This window comes from Phoxinus phoxinus (genome assembly GCF_949152265.1).
Source record: "Phoxinus phoxinus genome assembly, chromosome: 4".
Taxonomy (NCBI): domain Eukaryota; kingdom Metazoa; phylum Chordata; class Actinopteri; order Cypriniformes; family Leuciscidae; genus Phoxinus; species Phoxinus phoxinus.
In genome coordinates this window covers 33,789,266-33,815,205 of record NC_136879.1, presented here as the reverse complement: position 1 = coordinate 33,815,205, position 25,940 = coordinate 33,789,266, and the positions used below count along the sequence as shown (strand labels likewise).

General features: G+C 37.3%; 3 protein-coding genes across 3 annotated transcripts; 1 reads left to right on the top strand and 2 right to left on the bottom strand.

Annotated features, from left to right (window-relative positions):
- On the top strand, positions 1–9,877 carry fbxo46 (F-box protein 46). Its single transcript, XM_079609499.1, has 2 exons — positions 1–424; positions 6,541–9,877. Exon 2 carries the CDS (start codon positions 6,658–6,660, stop codon positions 8,659–8,661), a length of 2,004 nt encoding a protein of 667 aa, XP_079465625.1. The 5' UTR covers positions 1–424; positions 6,541–6,657; the 3' UTR covers positions 8,662–9,877.
- A 953-nt stretch (positions 9,878–10,830) lies between these two features.
- slc5a2 (solute carrier family 5 member 2) lies at positions 10,831–17,507 on the bottom strand. The gene is made up of 14 exons (XM_079609498.1): positions 17,438–17,507; positions 17,162–17,266; positions 17,010–17,069; positions 16,805–16,909; positions 16,592–16,697; positions 16,267–16,347; positions 14,951–15,180; positions 14,733–14,868; positions 14,530–14,637; positions 14,249–14,399; positions 12,935–13,103; positions 12,616–12,831; positions 11,947–12,082; positions 10,831–11,346 (listed from the first exon to the last, which is right to left on the bottom strand). The coding sequence occupies exons 1-14, from the start codon at positions 17,450–17,452 to the stop codon at positions 11,132–11,134; spliced, it is 1,833 nt and encodes a 610-aa protein (XP_079465624.1). The 5' UTR covers positions 17,453–17,507; the 3' UTR covers positions 10,831–11,131.
- A 1,115-nt stretch (positions 17,508–18,622) lies between these two features.
- Positions 18,623–25,916, bottom strand: LOC306997878 (kelch repeat and BTB domain-containing protein 8). The gene is made up of 5 exons (XM_079611441.1): positions 25,363–25,916; positions 24,630–24,795; positions 23,020–23,098; positions 22,450–22,677; positions 18,623–22,361 (listed from the first exon to the last, which is right to left on the bottom strand). Exons 1-5 carry the CDS (start codon positions 25,363–25,365, stop codon positions 20,837–20,839), a joined length of 2,001 nt encoding a protein of 666 aa, XP_079467567.1. The 5' UTR covers positions 25,366–25,916; the 3' UTR covers positions 18,623–20,836.
- Between the last annotated feature and the right edge of the window lie 24 nt (positions 25,917–25,940).

Here is a 25,940-nt window from a genome sequence, read left to right as displayed (position 1 = left end):
CCCCATTGGCTACAAGCGGTTTGCAGCTGCTTGTCAACAAAATGGCCTTCCTCAATTGCTTTTCGAGGACCTACTAACTATTTCTGTTTTGGTGAAATAGTATTGAAACTCTGGTTAAACAATAGAGACGACCATTTTTTTTAGACACAGTATTTACCAAAACATTACTGTGTTCAAAACTGACATATATAGTTGATAAAGCCAGATGAATACTGGGATTTTTGCTTCATTTTCGAGTTAGCTTGCAAATGCTAACAGTCTACCTGCAAACCCTCATCGACCTCAGCTTACATTTCTGTTTGTTTTTTAAAAGCACAGAGAAAATTTTGAATGACTGTTGGTTTAAATCGACAATATAGCCATTTCTGGTTATAAAAGTAAAGCTGTCGGAGCGAAACCAGCGGAGATTTGGTCTCAGAAGAAGGTAAGCAGAGACATAATTCTAGCAGAGCTGCTACTGTTTTAGCTTGGCTTATTATTTATTGTTGATGGTGACATCAAGTGGAAATGTTTCAAAACGTTCAATGCAGTCAAAAATGTAAACTTTTGATACTACAGTCGCTGAACTACCACTACGTAATACTGAAATAAGCCAAGTTAGGAAAGTATAAAAGAAAAGTTAGCAAGCTGAGGTTTCCACTTCATGAAGACAGCTTAGCTAAACATATGCTAATTACACACTGGCGCAGATAAATAACAGCGTCAGTAATATACATTCCCTTTAGTGGAGAATATACTAGTGTTAGTTATACTGCTACCGATTATTTCGGTTGACATGATTGTTAATTGAAACTGTATTGGAGAGGTTCGGTCATTTTCAGATGTTTTAAAGCTGGCTAATAGTTTGCAATTGCCAGTTAGCTGCTAGTCAGTTTGATCAGCTTTAACTGTCTCAAGTCAAATGATCCTCTACGCGTTGCCTTTATTTCGACTATTTACTGTTTTGAATTCAGAGTGTTTATTGAAATTAAAGAAAAGCACTTAAGATGCCAAGCGATTATGTTCAGACAAGCCATGGATTAACTTGATGAGTAGGCCTAGTGAACAGGAGGAGAGCTGGGAATGCAATACATGACAACATAATTCACAAATAATTTATGAGTACCGTAGGATTAAATATTAAATCACTTATATTATTTTCCTGTTTGGACTGATATCTTTGCGAGGTTAATCATCAGAAATGCGAATATTTGCTGTCTTTTTGTTATTTGCCTTTGGTGAACGTTTGATATGGTTCAATCAATTTTCAGTGGTTTAAATTAATCGACGTTTTCTGAGATTTTCCAAGAGTAGACCGTAAAATGTATGGTCATATTAACATTAAACGGATAAAGAACGATTTCACTCAATAAGGTACAATTGGCACTTAGAAAATTAGATACAAATAGAATGTACTGTGTTGTGCACTCCTGAGTTAATCATCTCGTCGACTGACTTGTTTAACAAGTCTTTTAACATGTTGTTTGTCCTCCTGATTACATGGAGTCATCAAATCTTTCTGTCCCCCTTTTTTCTTTTCTTTTCTAACAATAATGAGACCCAGAATTGATTCTATATTACCCAATGATAATGAACTAATTTAATTTTCACCAGTTTAACTAAATTCCAACTTTCTTGATTTGATTAATTCAGGAAGTTTTTTTGTAAAAAAAAATGTTTTAAAGAGTTTGTCCGAGCAATGGAGATTAGATGAGACAGTGTATTGATCTGAACCATGCTTTTTTTTATTTGGCGCCATTTGCTCAGTCTCTAAAGAATAGCAACAAACAAGACTACTAGGCTAAGTGGTACTAGTTAGATTTCAAAACAATTTTGCATAAATATAATGACACATATTTTTATTATTGATGTCATGCCAGATATAAAAATTACACTCTTGTTGAACAGTACAGATTAAACTGTTCTGTATCATTCTTAAAAACTATACTGTTCAATCTCTTTATCCTTGTTTAGCAAATCCGTTTTCTCATATGTGTCAATGACATGACGTGCATATTTTTGTGTCCAATTGCATTATTTCCTTTTAAAATAATTGAATGAATTAATGACATGTATCACTTTATTCTATAAAACCTATTTAGTTTGGATTCATTATACTTTCAAATAATAAATATTAGCCTAGGCCTATTTTATGTTTTGGGATCTTAACCCCCCAAAATATCAGATTCCGGTTCAGCCATAAGCACAAATAAACAGAATAAGAAACTATATAAACTTGTGTTTTAATTATAAGAAATTCAAAATAATGTAGGCTATAATTTAAAAATATTTTGTACTTTAAATTATTTTCATGATCATTTAAAAATAATTTTTGATGCCACTATAAAGAAAAATCGGTCATAGACATGTGCTGGTATAAAGTAATACGATATATAACGATAATGAACATGCACAATATTGTTATCGTGGACGTGGAGACTTCAAAATAAATAGTAAATAATGATTTATTACGAATAAAGAATTTAAGAATACTTTTCCCATCAATTGTTAAAAATGCACAACACCGCTGTATCAAAGAGGAATGCGCGCACTCTGTAAACAAGCCCATGGCGGAACAAGTGAAGGAGATGCACTGAATGAAAATCTGATGGAACAGCAGACATGCAGCCGTTACCTTGGTAACACCATAAATAAAGCAGCTGCGCTACTTTCTGTTTCTGAACAGTGTATAATGATTACACAAAAATCCTATTTCTGGACAAGCGATTTACTTGTAATATATTAAATGTCACATTTCAATCGTGATGGTGGTATTCAGGAAAACGGCACTCCTGGTTGTGTGATGTTGCTTAAATGTATCATGTTATAAAGATAAAAACATTTTGAATTGAGTTTCATTGTGTGTACTGCGCTCGTTTGTTTCGATTTCTTCTCGAGATTCTGCGTGAGCCTCAACAGCACAACCTTGCAGGGCTCTGGACTGCGACCTTTTTTTGAAAATGTGCGAGTTAAAATTTGACTGATCTAATCTGTCACGTATTATCGCTACTCTCCAGTAGTTAGTCCCGTTGGAGTTAGCAAACGTTTTGTAGAGAAACATCGCACAAATGCTCCCAAATATATTTGAAGGGTCGCACAAATACAATATTGGGAGAACATGCGACCAAAAGGGTCGTAATTTCGAGCCTTGTAATGGGCTATTTATTTTCAAACTTAAAGGATTAGTTCACCTTCAAAAAAAAATGTTGCTGATAATTTACTCAACCCGATGTCATCCAAGATGTCCATGTCTTTCTTTCTTCAGTCAAAAAGAAATTAAGGTTTTTGAGGAAAACATTCTAGGCTATTTCTACACAGAATGGACTTCACTGGCAACCATCTATCCCAATGTTCAAAAGAAGGTTCAAATGTCCGTCTCAATGCAGCTTCAAAGTCTCTACACAATCCCAGTCGAGAAATAAGGGTCGTATCTAGCGAAAGGTTCGGTCATTTTCTAAAAATTAATAAAATTTATATACTTTTTAATCACAATTGTTCGTCTTCTGCTGGTCTGTGACGTGCCACGCATTACGTAATTACGTGTAGAGACTTTGAAGCTGCATTGAGACGGACATTTGAACATTGGGATAGATGGTTGCCACTGAAGTCCACTCTGTGTAGAAAAATCCTGAAATGTTTTCATCAAAAACCTAAATTTCTTTTCGACTGAAGAAAGAAAGACATGGACATCTTGGATGACATCGGGGTGAGTAAATTATCAGCAAAAAATGTTTTTGAAAGTGAACTAATCCTTTAAACATTTTTACATTTTAATCTGGACTACAACATGCCAAAGAGATTTTGTTTGAAAATGTTTTGATTCTTTATTCGGTCACACTTTACATTAAGGCTCCATTAATTAACATTATTTAATTAATTGGTTAAAAAAACAACTGACAATGAAATCTACTTCTAAAGCATTTATTAATCTTAATTAACATTTTATAACACTATTAAAATCATAAGTTGTAATTGTATTATTTAACAGACTAACATGAACTAACAGTTGTATTTTTCTTCTGTAACATCAGTAACAAATGTTGCCATTGCTCATTGTAAATGTTAGTTAATGCATTAACTATTGTTAACTAATTAGACCTTATTGTAAAGTGATTGTTCTCTATCATTCTTTTGCACTTTAATCTGTTATACATTTATACATTTTTGTGTATTGCTTTATTACATTAAATGTTCTATTATTTTTGTTATAAGAAAAAAGTGATAGTATGACAATACCTTTTTCGCAACTTATTTCAATATTGTGATAATACTGTATACTGTAATAATAAAAGCTTGTTCAGCAATTATCACAAAATAAAAATTTGATGCCGTCAAATGCCTAGTTGGGACACATTTGATGGTATGGGTAGGGTTCAGGGGTAAGGGAAGAGTCAACAGTGTAATTATAGATGTTAATTACAGATGTAATATGCAGGCTTTACTTTATAAGTAAAATGTTAAACTTGTATACACAATAAGTGTATTGTGTATATTGTATCAAATTATTCATTTAAATGTTAATACATGATGGTAGTTAACTGTATTGTAGTTAAAGACTATATAAAGTAGGACTGAGAACTCTGCATGACACTGCATTAATAAATGATCCGGCTGAAAGAGAAACATCTTGCAAAAAGAAAAGAGAGGTGACTAATCTTTAGTATAGTTATTATGTAGTGCTCCTTTAAAGTTGCTATGCATTTAATGTTTTAAACATTTTGATGAATGCATTTTAGATATTTTATTTTAAAATAAATTAGGGCTTTCCTGTAGCTCAAACAGTAGAGCGTGCAAGGTCATGGGTTCGATTCCCAGTGAAAGCAAGAACTGACAAAATGTAAAATGTGTACCTTGAATGCAATGTAAGTCGCTTTGGATAAAAGCCTCTGCCAAATGCATAAATGTAAATGTAAATGTAAAATTCTCAACCGACTTAAGCTAATGATTATTTTTGTATCAAATAAAAAAAAATACTTTGTTATTCAATCACAATATTTATTAGAGTGTATCTAACCTACCGGTACTCTATTGCACTGTAGGCTGTTCCAGTTCCTACCTTCTGAATGTGATGTCGTGATTTTATTCTGTTGTTGATCAATTTAGCTACTTTTACTTCAATAGAGACTTTAAAACACTTTTATATGTACTTGAAATTAAAATAAAATGAATAAAAAAAGTCCAGTATTCAGAATTTTTCCTGTCATTATTAATGTGTCTGGTCAGGTGGCACAACTGATATTCATTTGGTGGTACAATCATACAAATTCTTGATTTAAACCAACAAATAATTGGTCAAAGTGAACAAATGGCTGAAAATGGTTGATTGTGCATAGTTATTGAATTGAATGCTTTTACTGGTATACTTTTTGGTTATTTTTCTGTCTTTTAAATCAGATGCTAAATATACTAAGAACCTGGCCACTAGAAAGCAATAATTATAAATTAATATGAATAAAATGCACAACCATAAAATAATGTGTTAGGTGCTGTAGACACTCGTTAGGCTACTTTGCTAAGATTTCACAATACAATTAGGAATATATATTTACAAATATGTGGTTGTCAAATTAATTTAAATGTTAGGAATTTAAATGTTATGTCAATTGCAAAATGCAATTGAAACTTATGTTCCTGAATAGAACATATGCATTACAACAATTGTACAACATTTTTGAAGTTTTATTTGTCATTGACCCATATTCATTCATAGCAGGCATGTAGTGTCAAACAAAGCAATGCGTTTGATATAAACAGACCTATAGTGTAACACTTAAGATTGTCCTCCTCTACAATAGCATTCTCTCTCTTGGCAAAGGTTTTTTTGTTGTATGTCTTCTTCAGAATGTATAAGCTCTTCTGCTAATTAATGTTTTTTGTACGGAGCCACCCAGAATGAAAAGACTGACCTACACTGATTGTGTAATTGTGTACCACATGTGTTGGAATGCAATGGGATCGGAAAGATCCAGTTTAATAAAAGGTTGTAGCCTAAGTGTTAAACTACATTTAACAAAGGGAATTAGACTAACTCAATATTGAAAACAAAATTCCTGAATTTTCACTCTTAATTGATTGGAATTTTTCAGTTCTCCAAGTATAGCTTCCTTCTTGTAGAGATTACAGATACACCAGCAGCAACACCAGTACTGTTCATGTAAGCTGGAATGATTCATAAATTTAGTTGACCAATAAAATCCACTGACATTTGTATCAGTGATTAAGTTAATAGAATTGATTGTAGTGTGTCAGCCCAGTCTTATTAACAGGCCGGTTGTAAAAAGCTGTGGCACAAACTTTACATAAAGTAAACCACACAAAAGACAACATACTTAACGGGATCCTCGATTCTCCACATAGTGGCTTAAATAATATGTCTAATATCAGATTAAGCTCCTCAATACTATATTTATTATATAATGTAGCCTTTTTTTGGAGGCAAGTAGGTGTTCACATTCATTTCAGATGATTCACTACTCTATTTATTGTTGTAATTCTGATTAAGACATTTTAACAGATTTGCATGAATTCAGTGAATCTAAGTCTTGCCTCTTTTTCTCTTAGTCCTCAGATGGAGTAATCTGTCCAGCTGGAACATGCAGACCTGAAAAGTGAAGATGAGTGGTGAAATGCAAAGTAGCTGCCCAGTATAGAGGCAGGTATGCTCCCCATGGGCTCATAATGAACCGTGACACCTTTTCCCACATCCGGCTGTGGTGCCCACGCCCCTTTGGCACCTACTCCCAGAATAAGCCATACAGCAATGGTACAATTCGTAATGGAACAACTACCACCCACTGCAAGGCTGACGATTCAGGGCTTACAACATTAGAGACCCATGTAGTCGGTGAGGAGCAAGATGAAGATGTTGGCACTGAAAACACCCCACCAGCTGCTTCATCTACCCTTCTGGTTCCACCACTACCTGCACCAGCCTCTCCGAATTCACAGATGGAGGATGGCAGGGTACTGCTTGATACCTGGTATGTCATCAAACCAGGCAACACCAAGGAGAAAATTGCCTTCTTTGTAGCTCACCAGTGTAATGGTGCTGGAATTCCCAGGCCTAGTGCCATGAAAGTCAAGGGAAACTGGGCTACCGATTGTACCAAGGCCAAGCGCCGGCGTCGCTGTTCCTCTTATGACCCTCCCACTAGAGCTCAAACTGTTGCCGTTGATGTACCCACAGAATCCAACTTGGCGGAGGATGGTGTTGGAGTAAGTGAGACAGATCTGCTCTCTGTGGCTGAAATGGTTGCCCTTGTAGAACAGCGTACAGCCTTGGCCCTTCAAGGTATGGTAGCGCAAGGACAAACCAGTCCTTATACAGTCCATCAGAAACCTGTTGTAATCCTCTCAGAACCACCTTCATCTGCACCAACTTCTCAAAGTGACTTTGATTTGCTGCAGCAACAGCAGGAATCCCGACGGGTTGCTCAGGCTGTTGCACAGTTTGAATCTCGGCAGCAGAATCTTGACAGTACAACTTTGCGGCCAGAAATTAATGGTTCAGGAATAGACAGCATTCACACTGGTGAGTCTGTGGGTGGTGCTCCAAGCCATGGACGAGGGGAAGTACGGATTGCTTTTCGAGTGTCAAGTCTGGACCCTCGCACCCAGTCTGAGCCTGTTGGCCGCCCCAAATGCATGTTTATGAGTTGTGGAGTCGGAGGGGGGCAAGCAGGAGCCAGAGGCAAAGATAAGATCACTTGTGACCTCTACCAACTGGTTAGTCCCTCATCTCGAGATCCAGGTGCCCTCCTTGCTGGCTCAACAAAGGCCGATCAGCTTGGGGAAGGTATCAACGACAGGCCTCCCTCCACAACGTCAGATCCTAACCAAGACTCTGCCTCAGGAGAGAAGGCAGCAGTGTCTCGAGAGCGGATGACCGGCTTCCACGTTGAGGTTGTGGTCACGGGTGCAGTAGACCAATGTGTCTTCTATGGGAAGGACAGCACAGAGAATGTTCAAGAAGAGACTGTATGTTTTGCTATGCCTAATGGGACTAATTCAACTGAATGCTCAGAGGATCCTCCTCCTGGCCAGCTGTTCTTTCTGCAGTCACCATCTACTGAAGATGAAAGTTGTTCAACAGTAAACAGTGGGATGGTGTCTTTAGACTGTGCAAACAACAATGGGCAAGTGGGGCCTACTGTCGAGAGGCCAGACTCCCCACTGACAACTGTGGATGATTGTTCTGATCCTCCGTTGTGCCGCCTTTACCGACATGTCTCCCATGACTTCCTTGAGATTCGCTTTCAGATTCAGCGGCTTCTGGAACCACGACAATACATGCTTTTGCTTCCGGACCACATCATGGTCAATATCTTCAGCTACCTGCCCACACATTCGCTAGCAGCTCTCAAATGCACCTGTCATGATTTCAAGACCCTGATTGAGACCTACGGCGTGCGTGCTACAGACTCTCGCTGGAACCAGGACCCGTTGTACCGTGATGACCCTTGCAAGCAGTGCAAGCGGCAGTATGAGCGGGGAGATGTATCGCTCTGCCGCTGGCACCCTAAACCTTACCACCATGACTTGCCTTATGGACGTTCCTACTGGATGTGTTGTCGGCGCACAGATAAGGACACACCTGGTTGTCGTGTTGGGCTACATGATAACAACTGGGTACAGCCATGCGAGCTGGTTCAGGCCCGCGCCAAAAGAGACGATGGGAGGTAAAGGATTGAGTCAGGATTGTCCTTTCTCTCCCTGCTTTTGCTCTACTGAAACCTCATGCCACTGTACTATTTATGGTTGCGCTCGCCTCTCCTATCTTATCTTGTTAACCTTGCTATCATTGTCAGTATCAGTTCTTATCAGTGCATCATACCTAATTCTCAGTCCCTACATAAGCAGACCAATGTTTTGAAATTTGAAAACCAGTGCTGGTTAAATGAGTTAGTCTGCTGCATGGGACTAGTCTTCACATGTACTTTAATTGGTTAGAAATTCTTACGGCTTGGCAATCTTCCAAGACAAGCTCTGATTCTTACCCCAACCTTATAAAAAAACTGCAGGCTAGACAAAGGACTGCGAGTATAACGTCAGAGGTTGTTGTCAAGTTTAATTTGCTGTCCCTTTGGTCAAAAGCGTGCAAAATGATGTCACTTTACAAATCCAAATCCCTGCTGTCACTTTGTAATCAACAGTTTGACTGCTTGTTAGATTTTTCTGTTTTGTGTGAATGTGAGTGAATAATATTTTTTTGTTGTTGTTGGACTTCATTTTTCCCCTCCTTCAAATTGATTTATGAAATCAGTCTTTATTTCTTGACCAAACCTTTCCTCTTACCTATCTCTTTGCCTGCCAGGCTGTCTGTGTGCTTGTTGGCAAAGGAAGCTTTTGCCAAAGCAGTAATTAGCTTCATGTGGCTGAAAGAACAACAAAGAACAGGACAACTCAAAACCTGATTCTAGCCTTAACCCTGTTCGTTCTGCTCATTCCACCAGTCTGTGAAATCTTACAAACAGAAACATTGATGCTGATCCCTCTGGTTTGGGAGACCGTTCTAGGTTTCGCCATCAATCTGCTATTGGGAATTTTTGCCTCTAAAATGAATAAAAGATATTTAAAACTGGTGTCTGTGATTGATATATGTTTTCTTGGTACTTCAACTGTGAAATAGTTGTTTTGTTTGTAAGTAATTTATTTATTTATATGAATCATCTTGTTACATTTTTGTTTTCTACAATGTACATGATTTTATTTGTTTTGAATATGGGCTTAAAGGGATAGTTCACCCAAAAATTGAAATTCTTTCATTTACTCACCCTCAAATTGTTCCAAACCTGTATGGGTTTCTTTCTTCTGTTGAACACAAAACAATATATTTTGAAAAATGGTGTAACCAGACATTTGACGGTAACCATGGACTTCCATCATATTTTTTTCCTTCTATGGAAGTCAATGGCTGCCTACCGTCAACTGTCTGGTTACCAACATTCTTCAAAATATCTTGTGTGTTCAATAGAAAGAAACTCATACAGGTTTGGAAGGAGGTTGAGTAAATTACAAACTTTTTATTTTTGGGTGAACTATCCATAGATATACATAATAAAGGCTAGATGTCTTACAGCAGACTCTCTTAACGTCATCACCCGGTGGCCATCTTGTCACAGGTTAGCTTTCTGGCGGGCTCTGTGGTACCTGATGTAAGGTGAGTGATCTGCACGAATACGAACACAAATACTCTTATCTCGCTGAAATCTTGATGGATTTACAAACGGTTTGGTTTCTTACAAATGTTATTAACGTGGCTATAATTCTGGATGCTTGAACATGTTGAAATATATAATATTATAATTATTCATAAGTATGCAGTGTCATAACTACATCTCTGACGTTTATAACAAACCAACCCGTTTGAAAATCGGTACAAAATTGAGCAAGTTATGGTTATTTAAAAAGTACATGCACCATTAAAACACAATGTTACGAGTGAGCGAACTGCCTGTGACAAGATGGCCACCAGGTGCGGACGTCAACCTCCATTGGCCAGCAGCACGGACGAGACATCTAGCAGTATTATGTATATCTGACTATCCCTTAATTAAAAGATGCACTTTGAAACCTTTGGCTCTCTATTGCCATCTGTGGTTAACATATAAAATTGCAAGTTACTTGGAAGGCGCTCCTTTTGTTGTGCTTTGATACTACTTATTGGAATTGTTCATTTGTACTTAATCTTCTAGTATATCTTATGTGTATATAGGAACTTATAAAACAAGCTTTTTATTTATTTCAGTGACACTTAAACATGAGGTATCTTATCTGACACTGTCAGCATCTCAAAAGTGAAAACCAATCCAATTATGCTCTGTCTTTTTTAATTAAACAATGATTTCCACAATGATTTTATTGCATTTTCAGTGATCCATTTAAAGTACTGTTTTCACACATTGTATCAGGTAGATGTTAGTCATTAGCAGATTCTGTAGACGTGAAAATTCAAAGATTTAAATCAGTGTTTCCCAACCCTGGTCCTGGAGTACACTTATCAGTACACACTTTAGATGTCTTCCTTATCTGGCACTTATTTCAGGTTCTCTAGTAACAAACTGATGAGTTGAATCATTTGTATTTGATTAGGGGGACTCTAAGACCAGGGTAGAAAAATGCTGATTTATGTCTTATGGCCAGTATTTTCCCCTCATGCATAGTAACCCCAACAATAAACAGCCACAGTCATCATTATTAGCGCATTAGCATTGACTATATTCTTCCAAAGTGGGTCTTCACTTATGTCAGGTAATTGCTTTGATGCTTCTGCCACTTCCTCCTCTGTAGGCTCTGGAGCCTGAGCATCACTTATGCCACAAACCCAGCCAATAATCTTCATCATTATGGATTGGTCACCATGTTCAACTATGGCAGAGAGTAAAGATTATATATATATACATATACACACCATACCAGAGGTGTCCAATCCTGCTTCTGGCCAAAGTTTTGCTCCAACCTTCCAAAATCATTATTATTTTGAATAAGTAATCATTCCATGACATTTAAAAAAAATTATGTAAAAAAAAGTGTTTGATATAGTAAGAGTGTGTGTATGCAATTAGTTTTACTACATTCGCCATGCATCATGTGACCTACCAGTGTCAGTTCAATGCCATTCACAAATCCTCTTCAGTTGCCTCATGGGAATAGTAAAGTGTTCATCGGATGCACACTTCAGAATATCACCAGAAATAGTATTATCCGAGTAATGTGAATTCGGACATACTTCTTGTCACATGTTTTTCGCCTATACTATATAGGGAAGTATGCGATTTCAAATGCAATCGAAGACCTTGATTAGATTTTTTAGGTGTGTTTAATTAGCATTGAAGCTGAACTCTGATAACTCTGATAATGGCCCTCCAGGAGCAGGATTGGACATCCCTGACATACACGCATTAAAAATATACATTTTATCTACAAATGTTAATTTCTTAAAACATATGATGCAAGATGTCATCTTACTTTGATTCTCATCAGTTACTGCCTTTTCCTTTTCATCTGCCCCTCTTCGTGCTTTCCTTCCTCGTTCCTCCTCTTCCCTGTCCAGATCGACCCTTTCTTCTTTAGAATAGCGCAAGTTAAAGACAAGGCGATGGAGCTTGGCAAAGAGAGCACGGTAAAAGTTATTAATAAATATAAATCATTTTAAACAGATTCACCAGTTGATAACACAACTTGGGTTAGAAATCTTTATTAATCCCCTTTAAGGAATAATTCACTTCAAAATGAAAATTATGTCATCATTTACTCACCCTCAAGTTGTTCCAAACCTGTATGAGTTTCTTTATTCTGTTGAACACAAAAGAAGAAATTTTGAAGAATGTCCGTAACCAACAGTTGATGTACCCCATTGACTTCCATAGTCGGGGAAAAAATACTATGGATGTAAATGAGGTCCATCAACTTTCTGGTTACCGACATTCTTCAAAATACTTTCTTTTGTGTTCAGCAGAAGAAATAAATTAATACAGTTTTGAAACAACTTGAGGGTGAGTAAATTATGACAATTTTCATTTTGAAGTGAACTATTCCTTTAAGGGGAAACTCATTTGACACCATTACACAGCACAAACTATTAAACATTACAGCACAATCAATCCATACAGTAATTACACAGCTTCATTAACTTACATGTTTGTCCTCTATGGGTGGGGTGTTGTAGCTTACAAACAGCACTAGAATAGTGGTGCAGAAGAAGAGCAGCACTGCAAAGTAAAGGTAATGAACTCCACATATAACTTTTGGGCATTTGGATGGATAGATGCAGTTTCCAGAGCCATATGCAAACTCGGGTACCATGCGACACAGACCGATAACCAGTCCTCCCATCAGGCCCCAGAAAGCCCCCTAAGGAACAAAAGGTGAGGATGCAAGCTTTTGGTAAATTTGTGTTGCCGGCATGTGACGTTACATTTGATGAAGACTAAATATGTACAAAGCAGACACTTACTGACTCATTGACTCTCTTCACAAAAACAGCAAGGAAGAAGACCGCTGCAATAGGTGGAGCTAAGTAACTAGTCACGGATTGAATATAATCAAATAGCTGACCACTCTGGGCTGCCTGGACAACTGGGATCCAGCAAATGCTAATGGCGACGATGCAGAGTACCCACACCCTGTTACAGAAGTTGATACATGTGTTCAGTTCATGAAAATCGTAGAAAGAAATGTTATACGCTGGACATTAAGGTTAAACTGAAAGTAAATAATATTTGTAGTTATTAAGGTAACACTACAATAAGGTTTCATTTATTAGTTAACTACATTAGTTAACATGGACAATGAACTGCACTTCTACAGCATTTATTCATCTTAATGCTAATTTCAACATTTACTAATACATTATTAAAATCTAAAGTTGTATTTGTTAACATAAGTTAATGCACTGTGAAGTAACATGACCAAACAATGAACAGTTATATTTTTATTAGCTATTAACAAAGATAAATAAATACTGTAACATATGTATTGCTCACTGTTAATGTTAGTTAATGAGACCTTGTTGTAAAGTGTCAATTCATTATTTGAATAATATTAAATTATAATAATTAATCTTTGTCCTGTCCTTCTTAGAAGTTCCCACATTTGTTGAAATTTAGGAGTAGGTTTGGAAATGATCAAGATCTTATTTTAGTAGGAACAGGAGATAGCAAACTTAATCTCAGAGAGAACGTTTCTTTTTTTATGCTTTTTGGCGAACTGGTGGCAAATTCTTTGGAAAATTTGGAGAGAAAAAAAGTAAGCATGAAAGTCCACCCTTAAACCTTACTCTCAATGAGGTGTAAGCAAAAGCAGAATTTGCCACAAATTCACCTAAACGAAAGTTATGAATAGTGTTGAGGAGATAAAGATATAAGTTGCTTGATACAATTGAAGTAAAAAATGACGATTATTTTCTGAACATTGTTTCACAAGTTCTCAAAATGGCTATTAATTGTATTGTTGAGGACTAGGAATTGGAACAAGTCCTGTTAAATCGAGGAACTATTGGTAATGGTGTAATTCGCTCTATAAGTATAATTTTAAAACAGTATATTTTGACACTTAAAAAATGCTGGGTTGTTTAAAGCCAACTTTGGGTCAAAAATGGACAAACCCAGTCGTTAGATTACACTTTTTAATTACATTTTTAACACAAATTTGGTGTTTGTCCATATTTGACCCCAAATTGCATTTTTTTAGAGTGTATTACACAGGCAGATATTGGCTGTGAATAAGTCATTAATTAGTGTGATTTAACATAAATGTAATGGTTCCAAACCTTCCAACAACCATAAGCTCTTTATCTCTAGCTTGAGGCCGGATGCGAGTCCAAATGTCCATGGTGAACAAGGTGCTGCTGCTGTTGAAGATAGATGCTAGAGAGCTCATGAGAGCTGCTAACATAACTGCCAGCATTAAACCTCGGAGACCTGTGTAGGGATTGATTACATAGAAACAGGATTGAGAGCAAAAATTAAGTAACCCAAACAACTTAATTTTTGTAAAGGTATAAGGATAATAATTAAAAACCACAGAAAAAATAATAATTTGGTTGATCACCTGTTGGCATTACAGAAACCACTAGTTTGGGGTAGGCAATGTTGGAGCAGCCAACCTCTGTGCCACACACTTCCTTACAGATGCTTGGCTCAACACAACCTACTTCATCTGGAAATTGATTTTATTATTGATATTCGCTGACCGAAATTTTAATTTATAAAGACATGTGGTATTAAATATGTTCATACTATAAAAATACATACTAGGGTAAAGCACTCTGCTGATCATGCCTGGAAACACCATGAGAAACATAGGGAGCAGTTTCAGGTAACCACACAATATACATCCGGCCTTCACATGCGTCAGACTGCGGGCAGCCAAACAGCGCTGTACAATTACCTGCAGAATACAATATGTAATGTGAAGAAATTGAGCAAAGGTGGCAGTTATATATTTATAATTCTTTAAACACTATTCTTACCTGATCAGTACACCAGTACCAGCTACCAATAATTGCGATGCCAAATAAGACACCCGGCCATGGCAGGTCCCCTGTCGTGGGATCCCTGAGCAAGTGAAAGGCATCCTCTCGTGGAGTGTAACAATGTTCAGAAATATTATATTTCGAAGGGTATAGGGAAATCGTCTGAGATGGTAAAGATAAACTATACTGCTCCAATAAAGTATTGTAACCTCCAACTTTATAGAAGGCTGTTGACAAGTAGGGGACAACACAAAGGTCAGTTTATAATATAGCTTTACTGATACAAGTATAGTATTTTTTTACATTTATTTTTTTAATATTTTGTGAGGTCAACTTTTGCACGTCTGAGGTAGGACTCCATTATGATTTTGAAACACAAAATTTGACCACAATCTCCGGGTGTGCTGTAACACAATTGTGTTTAAGCGTGAACTGAATATTTATGAAAACAACATATTTCACTTTTTAAAAGTTGTGCTACTACAATTTATTTTAACCTTAAAACACAACTTGTGATTCAAAATATGGATAAAACACCTGTGAAAAATCAACACTGCACATATAGGCCGTGATTTTATGGACTTTTCTTGGATTGTTTTTACATTTAAGTCAAATCAAGTCAAGTAACCTTTATTTATATAGCGCTTTTTACAATACAGATTATTTCAAAGCATCTTGATAACAGGAAAATAATGCAACAAAGTTTGTTTCGGTTGGACAGAAGATCTAGAAGAAAATAGTGTCATAGTCCAGCTTAAGTACGTTCAGTGATGGTTCAGTTTTGTTGTAAAAAGTTATTCATTTAGTTAATTTATCTATCTGGAGAAAACAGTGAAGTCATCGTCCAGCTCAGTTCAGTTCTCATATAATGGTGTCAATGCAGGCAGATCAATAATATTGTTGAATTGAATATTAAATGTCCCCAACTAAGCAAGCCAAAGGCGACATTTACATTTAATCATTCAGAAGATGTTTTTATCCAAAGCGACTTACAAATGAGGAGAACATTTGAAGCAATCAAACCAACAATAGGGCTACCACAGTATACGTAGCCAGATTTAAAAGAAAAAGGGGGGTGGTAAGTGTTAGTATTAATGGGTGTTAGTATTAATGGGTCATGTGTTGACGGTGGTTTTCAGGGGTTAGACGACTAGTGCTTAAACTTAGTTGATGTTTAACTCAGAAAAAAACAACCATTAAGAAGTGCGTGTGCTGTCCTTCTTCAGGAATATGATATTGACTAGTACTTCATGTAAAGTGTCATCAAATAATAAGCATGAATGGATTTTGAACTCCAAGCAGTTGGTACTTACAGAATCCCATGAGGACGAAGGCTCCAGCAATGATAACAAAGGTCTGGACAGTATCTGTATACATCAGCGCAGCCAGTCCTCCTACAGAGACATTGCATGTCATTTGCAAGACATTTTGTGGGCCTCAACAAATGGCTGGAGCTCAATAGATCATTTGTACCTAAAATTCGATTTAATATCAACATTAGTATAATGTCGCTGTACCAATACCAAGGTCATGGGTTTGAGTCCCAGGCAATGCATGAACTGATCAAATGAAGTCTTTGATTACTTTGGATTACTGCTAAATGTAAATGAAATAAGATGGATCAGTAGCCGATTTTACCTGTGATAGTATAGAGTGCTGTTATGCAGAGCAGAGCAATCACTGCGACATAGATATTCCAGCCAAGAGCCTGCTGTATGAAAACCGCTCCTGAGAACATGTCGACCTACGTTCAGCGAGGAGGAGAAATTAGTGAGTCGGTGCCCTTTTGTGCAAAACTCACTGTGATTCTACATCGTTTTTTCTATTGTCTGGATATGAATTTACACTTACAGAAATCTTTGTGAAGATGTAAAGGAAAAGTGAAATTACAGAGAGATACAAGCTAATTCTAGACCCTCCAAATCTTTTCTTGAGGTATTGTGGCATTGTAATCACCTTTTGAAAAAAAGAGTAAGTATATTAAGTCTCTTTCACTGACATTATTCAAATAAACATTTGTCATCTAAAATATATTTTTTATGAAAAACGAACATACCCCTGCGGTCAAATAAATAGGGACGAACACCCAGCCCAACAGCAAAACAATAAATAATGCCTGTGAAACAGAAACATTTTTGATATTCAAAACAAATTATTGGAATCACAATCTAATCCAAATTACACCTTATGTATTAATGTGCAGCTTACGTTCCATTCAAAACCCCCGACAGCTATTCCACTTGCAGCTGCTGTTCCTGCAAGGCCAACAAAATGACCACTGCCAATGTTGCTCGCAAAAAGAGACGTTCCCACCTGTGTGACGTTAGAGGAAATACACAGAAAAAGTAAACAAGCTTTAAAATAAGCATTGAAATCTTTATATTATTTCAACTTCTTTTCATACGAGGAAAGGGTAGATATTGCCACAAAACTGCGTGACTTAACATCTAAACTACAAATTAAAGTGAATTAGTTAATACTCACAGGCCACCACACCATGGTCCGACCTGCAAGAAAGTAGCCGCCTACTGTGCCACGATTAGTCCTAAATGAAGACTAAGATGAAAAAAGATTAGTTTTTACTACATTTTACATCAATTTAAAATGTAATTCTACAAATTTTAACAGATATATAAATTAGCAGCTATTTTGGCACTTTTAAACATACTAAAAAACAAACTTTTCACATACCCAAATTCCTACTGCAATAACCACCAAAAAGTAGCCAATGATCACACTGATGTCAGCTGCATTGTTGATGGATGTGTGTTTCGCTGTAGCGTTTTCCATTTTTGAAGGCAGACGGACACGATGCTAATTTCATTTATGAGATGGCAGGATATGAAACAAACACAATGGATGAAGCACTTGTGGAGAATTTTCTTCATACAGGATTTGAGGGTAAAATCCATGATCTTTGCCCACATTGCAAAAGGGCTGATGAAGGAATATTATTAACAACAATAATTAACTTATTACTCGCCACTCAGGAAGGACTTTAACAGTTTTAAGCATTACATGTTAATCAAACTTACATCTTAGCTTACTGTATGCTGTGGTACTTTCTCTTGAAAACAAAACAACGGAGGACTTAAATTATTGTTAAATTATATTATTTAAAAAGGCATACGAGAAAATATTAGAAGAGAAATTCTTTGTTAGTGTAAAACATTTAAGAGTATAATTATGTACATGTATTTACTATACGGTTAGATTAGGGTTTGGTTTAGTGTTAGTTACATGAAATTATGCATAATTAACTATATATTACTATACTACATATACTAAATATAACAAAGACAATAAAATAGTTTTTATATGCATTTACATTTTTCTTTTATATAAGCAGAATTTTTTTTTCTTCCATTAATTTTTTTTAAATCTCTCTTTAATTGCTTGTTTGAAACACGTTTGTGTTTGACATCAATGTATAAAACCTAAAGCAATGTTTAGTATTTATGGTTTTAAAAATACATCACTGATTAGAATAGTCACTGGTCTGTGAATTCCCCAGTTCTCACCTTATTTGGAAATCACTAAAAGAGGAGGGAAAAAAATATTTTATGGCCTGGTTAATAATCCTGCACTTGTGTGTGTGAAACTATCACTACTTTACTGGTTTTAAAGGCTACAACAATTCACTAAAGACAAACCACAAAAAAATGACTTATGTTCAATTTATTTTAATGAAAACCAGAGCACAGACTTTCCATTCAAACAACGTTCAATATTTGACAATTCTAGGTCTTTGAAACAAAAAGACCTGTTTGACATCAGATGTAAATACAGAGTCCTTTTTGTCTCTGAGAAAATGTTACTGTAAGACGAAATTACAATAACTTAAAGATAAAAAGAACAATGAAATCATACAAAACGCATTCATTTGGTTCCTATTGCAATTCTATGTTTAAAACATTTCAGATGAGATGACCAGCTAAACTCAAAAAGATGCCATTAAAGCACTACTGATACGTTTACTGATCCACTTCATTGAGGGCAAGCTGAACAGTGCGTTACAACGATGTGCAGAAAATCATCAATCACTGTCATAATTAACTCAAACCTCCACAGATGTTGTAGTGGACACTACAAAAATCACATTTGATACTGAAGGACTGTAACATAGACTGTGTTAATGTTAAGACTCATGTTGTGTTGCATTATTATTCAATGTTAGTTCAGTAATGTGAGATTTAAAAAGGGAGAAATTTAACTCCAAGAGTTATTTCTTGATTTCATTTGATGTCTTAAAAAAAAAAAAATCAAAAAAGGATTCAGGACTGGTATTGTAAATGCATTTTCAAATATAACATTTCATAAATTTAGGATCAGTTAAGATACAGTAGAGTTTGCAACACAAAGTTGAATAGCACATTGAAAATTACATGCTTTTATCAGCGTTTATCATCTGGGTTTCAATGTCAGTTATGATCATATGTATTGTACGTAAAATAAAGTAATTTAAAACAATTTGCGAAATGTCAAAAAAAAAAAAAAAAAAAAAAACTTTCATTGCTAACCCTGACTGACCAAAAAGAAAAAAGAAATTGGCGAAGCCATTCCTTTATGAAATGTAATAACTTGTGGTTTAGAATGCACAGATAAAATGCTCTTAAAAACATTGTATGCTAGCGACCGTTTGCCAGATCAAATTTCAGAATAACCAGAGCAACATGTTTTACCTAAGAAATGTATCCAGTCACATGACTTTAACTCTTTCTCCGCCATTGACTGAATTTTCTGGCTTTCCGTGTTTTCACTGTCATTTGGTAGGGGGACGCTATTCCACATCTTCTGAAAAAGTACAAAATCTCTGGCTCAAAAAAAAAAACAGGCAAAGAAGCAGAAACAAGCCATAGCATATGTAAGCAGATGCAAATGTAAAATAACGCGATCATCAACATAAAAAAAAAAAAAACATAACTTTTGTTATAAAAAGCAGAGGCTCTGTTCAATCATTGAATATGTCGCATGTTCAGAAAGTTTTCTAAAAATGATCAAAACAGCTGACGGACAACTTTTTTCAAATACGATGGCGGGGAAAGAGTTAAGGGAAAGACGTGTCTTTCAAATGCACATCAAACTATTTAATCTGTAAATGTCATAGTGTCATAGTTCAATCATAGTTTATACATATGTTTTTTGGGGAGAAAAATCATCCATCGCAAGAGAAGTGTATACATTTATTAAGAACATTATGGATATTTTATTCGCATAGTGGTTTTTGCATCCAGCATTTTTAATGCAAATTTTGGGATACTACATAAACATGCTGGTTGGTGTAAACCCAGGAAAGAAAAAAAATAAACTCATGATGTTGCTTAATAACGGTTTAATAAGTGTAATTCATCACCATTGTCATTAAAAAAATAAATTAAAATGACAGATTTTAGAAGTTTCTTAGACTGTTTAAGAGAGAACCCATATTAAAGACCTATGACTTTACAGTAGTATCAACTGCTGTAAGGGTAGCAATCTTGATGTTCTAATGCATGTAAAACTATACTCATCCTCACAGGAATGGCTTTAAGCAAAACTTTTCGAATAAACTTCAATGACTTTTTATTCATTGAGTCAAGCATCTTTACAACCGGTTTTATTTTTTGCTGCGATTCAAACATTTAATTATTCTCCAAGATTGCAGTTTCTAAGATAAAATGTTTGCATCTGTAGAAAATTTATTAAGAGCCAAAAAATCTGAAATCATATCCAAATATTATGTATATTTTCGGTCAATACTTAATAAACGAAAAACTTGCGTTCAGCTTGCAAAAATGAAAAAAAAAAAAAAATCATTTCAAAACATCTAGACATCAACTAAGAGTAAAGATGTAAAAGTAGGTGCATAAACTTGTCCGAAATGCCGATTTGTCTCTTTGAAAATCACACTTCCTGATTCGCCCTGTTGATCCGCATGACTCTGCATGATCGGGTCGGCCGTTTCTCCTTCCCCCGTTTCTGTTGAGCAGTCCGGAGACGTGCTAAAATGTGTTTTTTGGGGAACTTTAGGGTAGTACACCCAAACTGGCTAACTCCTCCTGTATCCCCTGGCAATTTCTCCCGTCTTTGGACCCAGCTTCTCCAGCCAGGTTTCCAGCAGTAGACGCTATCATAAAATCTTGATCCGTTCTCACCACCCAAAACGTATATCCTGCGTTTCCATCTAGCCACACCACCGGCAGCAATGCGCCTCGGCAGACCTGGAAAAACCACCGGACTAGGGGCACGGTCGCTACCGCCACCCCCTCGCTCTACTCCAACCGGGACCTCCCGCTCCACTCCAGATCCTCGTCCCTCTCGGAAGAACAACACGCGTCCTGTGGCATCTAGTGGTTCGGCCTGGGTGTAGTTGCCATCGATGAACTTGGCGGCATCGCGCAAGTAACCACCAACGGCACAAACACCGCCACGTACTGCTACTCCTCCAGCCAGGCAGGTGGCACCAGAGTCAAGGGCGACACGGCTCCAGGTCCTTGTAACTGTGTGGTAGATAAGCACACCAGCATGCACCACAGCCCTGCTCTGCTCCAGTGTGGTACCACCAAGCAAGTAGAGCCGACAGCGAAGGGCAGCACAAGCAAAAGAACGCAACGGCAATGGCAAACGAGGTCCTGATGCCCAGGTCAGCGCATTAAGGTCAAATCTTTCACACGTGTCTAGAAACGCTGTTCGGTTACAGCCACCGAGAGCGTATAAGAAACCTCCACAGCCAAGAAGACCCAACATCGCACGTGGTTCAGCCATCAATGGCCGTGTAATCCAGCGGTTTACCACGACATCGTACTCATGCAGTGATGATGAGACCTGGCCACTTCGCAGGATGCCGCCTGCCACAAACAGTCGACCTCCAACAGCGATGCAGCCCGGGCAAAGCAACGAGCCCAAGGCTGCCAGCTTCTCCCACTTCCCTGTACGAGGGTCAAAGCAATCCACCGTGAAGTCCCTGTCTTGTAAAGAATCATCCTCCCTTGGCTTAAGATCTACACAGACTATTTTCTTCTCAAACATGCCTTCTCGAGGCCTCAGCGGTCCTCCCATGCCGTCGGTAATGGCTCGAGGCCCAAGTTCTTTGTTCATTCTGACGTTCTCTTCAGGGCCCAAAAGGCCGGGACGTAAATGGCGTAACAAACTGGGCATGTGAATGTAACGATCAGCGGGCTGGTATTCTGCCCAGCGCCTTGCTGCATCGTAAACTTCGGTCTCGGTCTCCACACCCAATCGATCAGACTCCAACAAGCTACCAAGAGTTCCTGGGTCCAACAGGAGGAAATCTCGCTGCCGAGACACTCGAGGGAAATGCTGACCCACCAACCTCAAAGAAGCCCGAAGAAGCAGCTGGTCATGATGTGAACGAGCCAGAGAGTACATGCCCAGGCAATTCTCCACAGACAGGTGTTCAAAAAGGAACCTTATAAACAGGAAGATACAAATGTGAGCATCAGCAAGACAAGATACAAGGTAGAACAATCACAAAAAAGATAGCATCTAAATAATACCTAGAGCAAAGGTCCTGCAAGGGCATCACTTGAAGACGATTGGCCGCTACAAACAAATCCTCTGCTGTGTCGAGACTAAGACCTGCTTCTCCTGTATAAACAAAGTGGATAACTGTCTCCATAACAAAGGGCGTCACCTCCTCCAGTCGGATCTCAGTAAGACGTGACTCTACGAGAGGGCTGGTAAACATGGCACGGAAATACGGACTGACTGCTGCTAAAAGAACTCTGAAAAAAAGAAGAAAGAAAAAAAAGTGTTCACATAACAAAACAGAACAATTTTCACTACCATTTCAAAGTTTGTGGTTGGTATGATTTTTTTGAATGTTATACTCACCAAGGCTGCATTTATTTCATTAAAAAAATTTGGTATTTTCTTTTTAATATAGAATTTATTCCTGTGATGTGGTAGTGTATAATTTCAGCATACAAAATGTGCCATACAATTTAATTTGTACAATACAATAGATTGTATGCCTTTTTTTTTATTATTCTAGTTGTGAAAAATACCTTTTTATGTACAAGACAATCAGAAAAATAACCTTCAAAGCAGAAAAAAACAAAACCAACCTGTGACACATGAACTTTTTTCCTTCCACCAACAGAGTGACATCACACAACTGCTGAGCATCAAGTAACTGCTTTAACCCTGAATGAGTTGACAGAGGAAAACACAAAAAGATAAAACGGTGGCTAAATTAATTAAATTCATATTGTCTCCATAATGGTCTCACACTTCCACATTTGATGAATATGGTGCCATTTTAGTTTTGCTGTTTTTGAAGAATGGAGTTTATTGTTTTTTTACTCGTGGCATGGCTGGATCTTTAGGGTCCAAAGGTCTGTGACCACTAGTAAAATGCTTCTATTTTGTATTATTTAAATTTAATAATAATATCTGATTATTATTTACATTTGTTTTGTTTTGCATTACAAATGTACATTATTTGGATAGTGACCCAGAAGAAGTGCACACATAAATATTCCTTCATTTTACATTACAGGTTTCCCTTGATGAACATTTTTCACAGGCCTTAAACCTTTTGCCCCGGTTTACACCTGGTATTAAGATGCATTTTGGTCGTTCAGATCACAAATAGAAGAGGAAGACATTCCTGTTTACATCTAGTGTTTTAGGGTGCTTTCACATCTGTAGTTCAGTTCATTTGGTTCGGACCAAGGGCAAAAAATAATAAAATGTAGCATTTTGGTTCCTTTTCACACCACACTGATTGCTCTGGTCCGAATTAGTTGATGAAACGAACCAAAATGCAGTCACGTGACAACATCACTCTTTGGCCAGATGTGTCTTGATCGTATCCATAACTGCACTTCGATTGGTCAGAATTAACTTGTGCGATTCAACCAAACTAAATGAGGCAGGTGTGAAAGCACCCTTAATCTGTCTCTTTTGTCCACTTTCGACCACTTCTGTCCTGATTTCTTCGAGGGGAGGGTCTATGCATGGGTAAATGTATGGACTTTTTCAAATCTTTCAAATGGATAAAATAAACTCACGCAATTTGCATATGAACACGGCTGGAGAAAAACTAAAAACTTATGGAGAACAGCAGCTTTTGTTTCTGCTCTGACAGCCGCAAGATGACACCGAACACAGTGAGTCAGCGTTAGAAATCAGGAATGGTGAGTGCTTGGTATGTTTTTAGTCTTCAAACTAAACGTCTCCAGCCGACAAAGTTTAAATCCCGTCTGGCTAGTGCGCTTCCCATAATGTTTAAGCATTAGGTCAGTACGTGGAGAGTAGGTAGTCTTTTGTGGCTGTTCGAACACATTCAACTACATGAGCATTTGCACAATGAAAGCAATCCGGACTTTTTCGACTACCTCTGGAAGTGGTCGAAAGTGGACAAGCTCAAAACATTTTAGACACCGGTTACACCTCTATTTAGCGTCGTCCACTTGTGATCAGATCGACCAAAACGCATGTAAATACCAGGTGTAAACAGGGCCTTGTGGTGGACCCTATTGCAAACGCGGTGGCTGTTGTGCTATAGGACATACGTGTAAAGAGCAATAAAACAGGAGGAAGATAGATTAAAGCATGTACTATACATTCTCATGAGATGTTAAATAAGAAATTACATTATAGAATCCATAAATATATAATTATATATTTCATAATCTAAACAATCCATGTTTAAAAACAACCAATATCTCACCCTGAGTTACATATTCCCCCAAAGGTGTCGAGTAGTCATCAGGAAAATCCTCTTCCTCCGAGTCACTGTCTGAGAGAGGTTCTCCACCGCCTCTATCTGCATCCTTCCACGGCTGTGGTCGCCAGGTAATCGTACCACCTCTGAGTGTGCTGCCTCTGACACTCATCTGTGGCAGGGATTTAATGTAAAAATACATTACTCATTATATGCTCTTATTCTGACATTATAATACTTGTGATTACATTTAATGCACATTGATGACAGATCTGATTGGTGACAGCGTGACAGTTTCTAGGCCTGAACTGGGAAGATATTTACCGTGTCCCATAATTTCTAGAAGATATTCAGTGTTCCCTAATTTTTTTTAGAATTGAAAAAATTTGATATTAGAGTTGAGCACAACTACTGGTATAAATGCATACAAAAAATATTCACCAATAGAAACTTTCAAAAATGTTAAGACTGTAATTTTGTTAATTTTCCTGACTTTAATTATAAAATAATCTGCTATTTCCAGCAGTTTCTTCGTCAAAACATTTCCCAAAACTATCTATAGATAATATCTGTTTGGTGAATATTAGCAATGGTGTTGACTGACCTGATTCTTCACGCTGCGCACCATAAGTAAATAAACCAGAATATTGCAATGCAAACTGACACGAACAAATACATCAGCGAGCATAAAACACTCTTGTCCATAAAAACAAAACATGTATATTTTCTCAAATATTACCATGAGAGGTGAAGGTTTCTATCAGAGAGCGAGTTGACCCTAGCAGTATAGCTCTAGGTAACGGGCAGTCTCTTAATTCTTGGTGCGTCTTGAGTTCGATTTTGTGTATCAAGGCTATCAGGGTGCCACAATGGTACAGACGGCCTGACACCCTTCGGCCCGTTCACAACGCCTTGACCTTCCTGGGTAGTTTCAGCGCAAATTGTTCGGCTCATTACGGTGTGTTGCACATCCTTAGCATTTCAGCTCAGAAATATACACGCGCGCCTGATATATCCACCTTGACGACCGCGGCCCCATGTAACGTTAGTAGATTAATAGTGGCTGTAATCCGGACTGGCCGTAAGCACCGTAGTCACAGGAAAAATGGATGATTGTTTGACCAGTAATGTCTATTGCAACTATTTCTCACAGCTGCCAGCATTGCGCCATGATTGGAGGCGAAGCAAGCCGATTCTGTCACTTGCCGGAACAACATACTAGACTTCCGCTTTAGTAATAAATAGGCCAATGTACCGGATGTGACGGATATTTACTTCCGTTTGATAAGAGTCTGAAGCGAAAGAAAAGAGGGAGAT

Coding starts and splice junctions, on each gene's coding strand:
- slc5a2 (XM_079609498.1), bottom strand. Junction 16,910..17,009: donor CTATTTATTTGACCGCAGGG/GTATGTTCGTTT, acceptor TTTTTTCAAAAG/GTGATTACAATGCCACAATA. Junction 16,698..16,804: donor ACATCTTCACAAAGATTTCT/GTAAGTGTAAAT, acceptor CGCTGAACGTAG/GTCGACATGTTCTCAGGAGC.
- LOC306997878 (XM_079611441.1), bottom strand. Junction 22,678..23,019: donor AAAAAGTTCATGTGTCACAG/GTTGGTTTTGTT, acceptor TCTTTTTTTCAG/AGTTCTTTTAGCAGCAGTCA. Junction 22,362..22,449: donor TTGCAGGACCTTTGCTCTAG/GTATTATTTAGA, acceptor CCTGTTTATAAG/GTTCCTTTTTGAACACCTGT.
- fbxo46 (XM_079609499.1), top strand. CDS start 6,658: ATGAACCGTGACACCTTTTCCCACATCCGGCTGTGGTGCCCACGCCCC.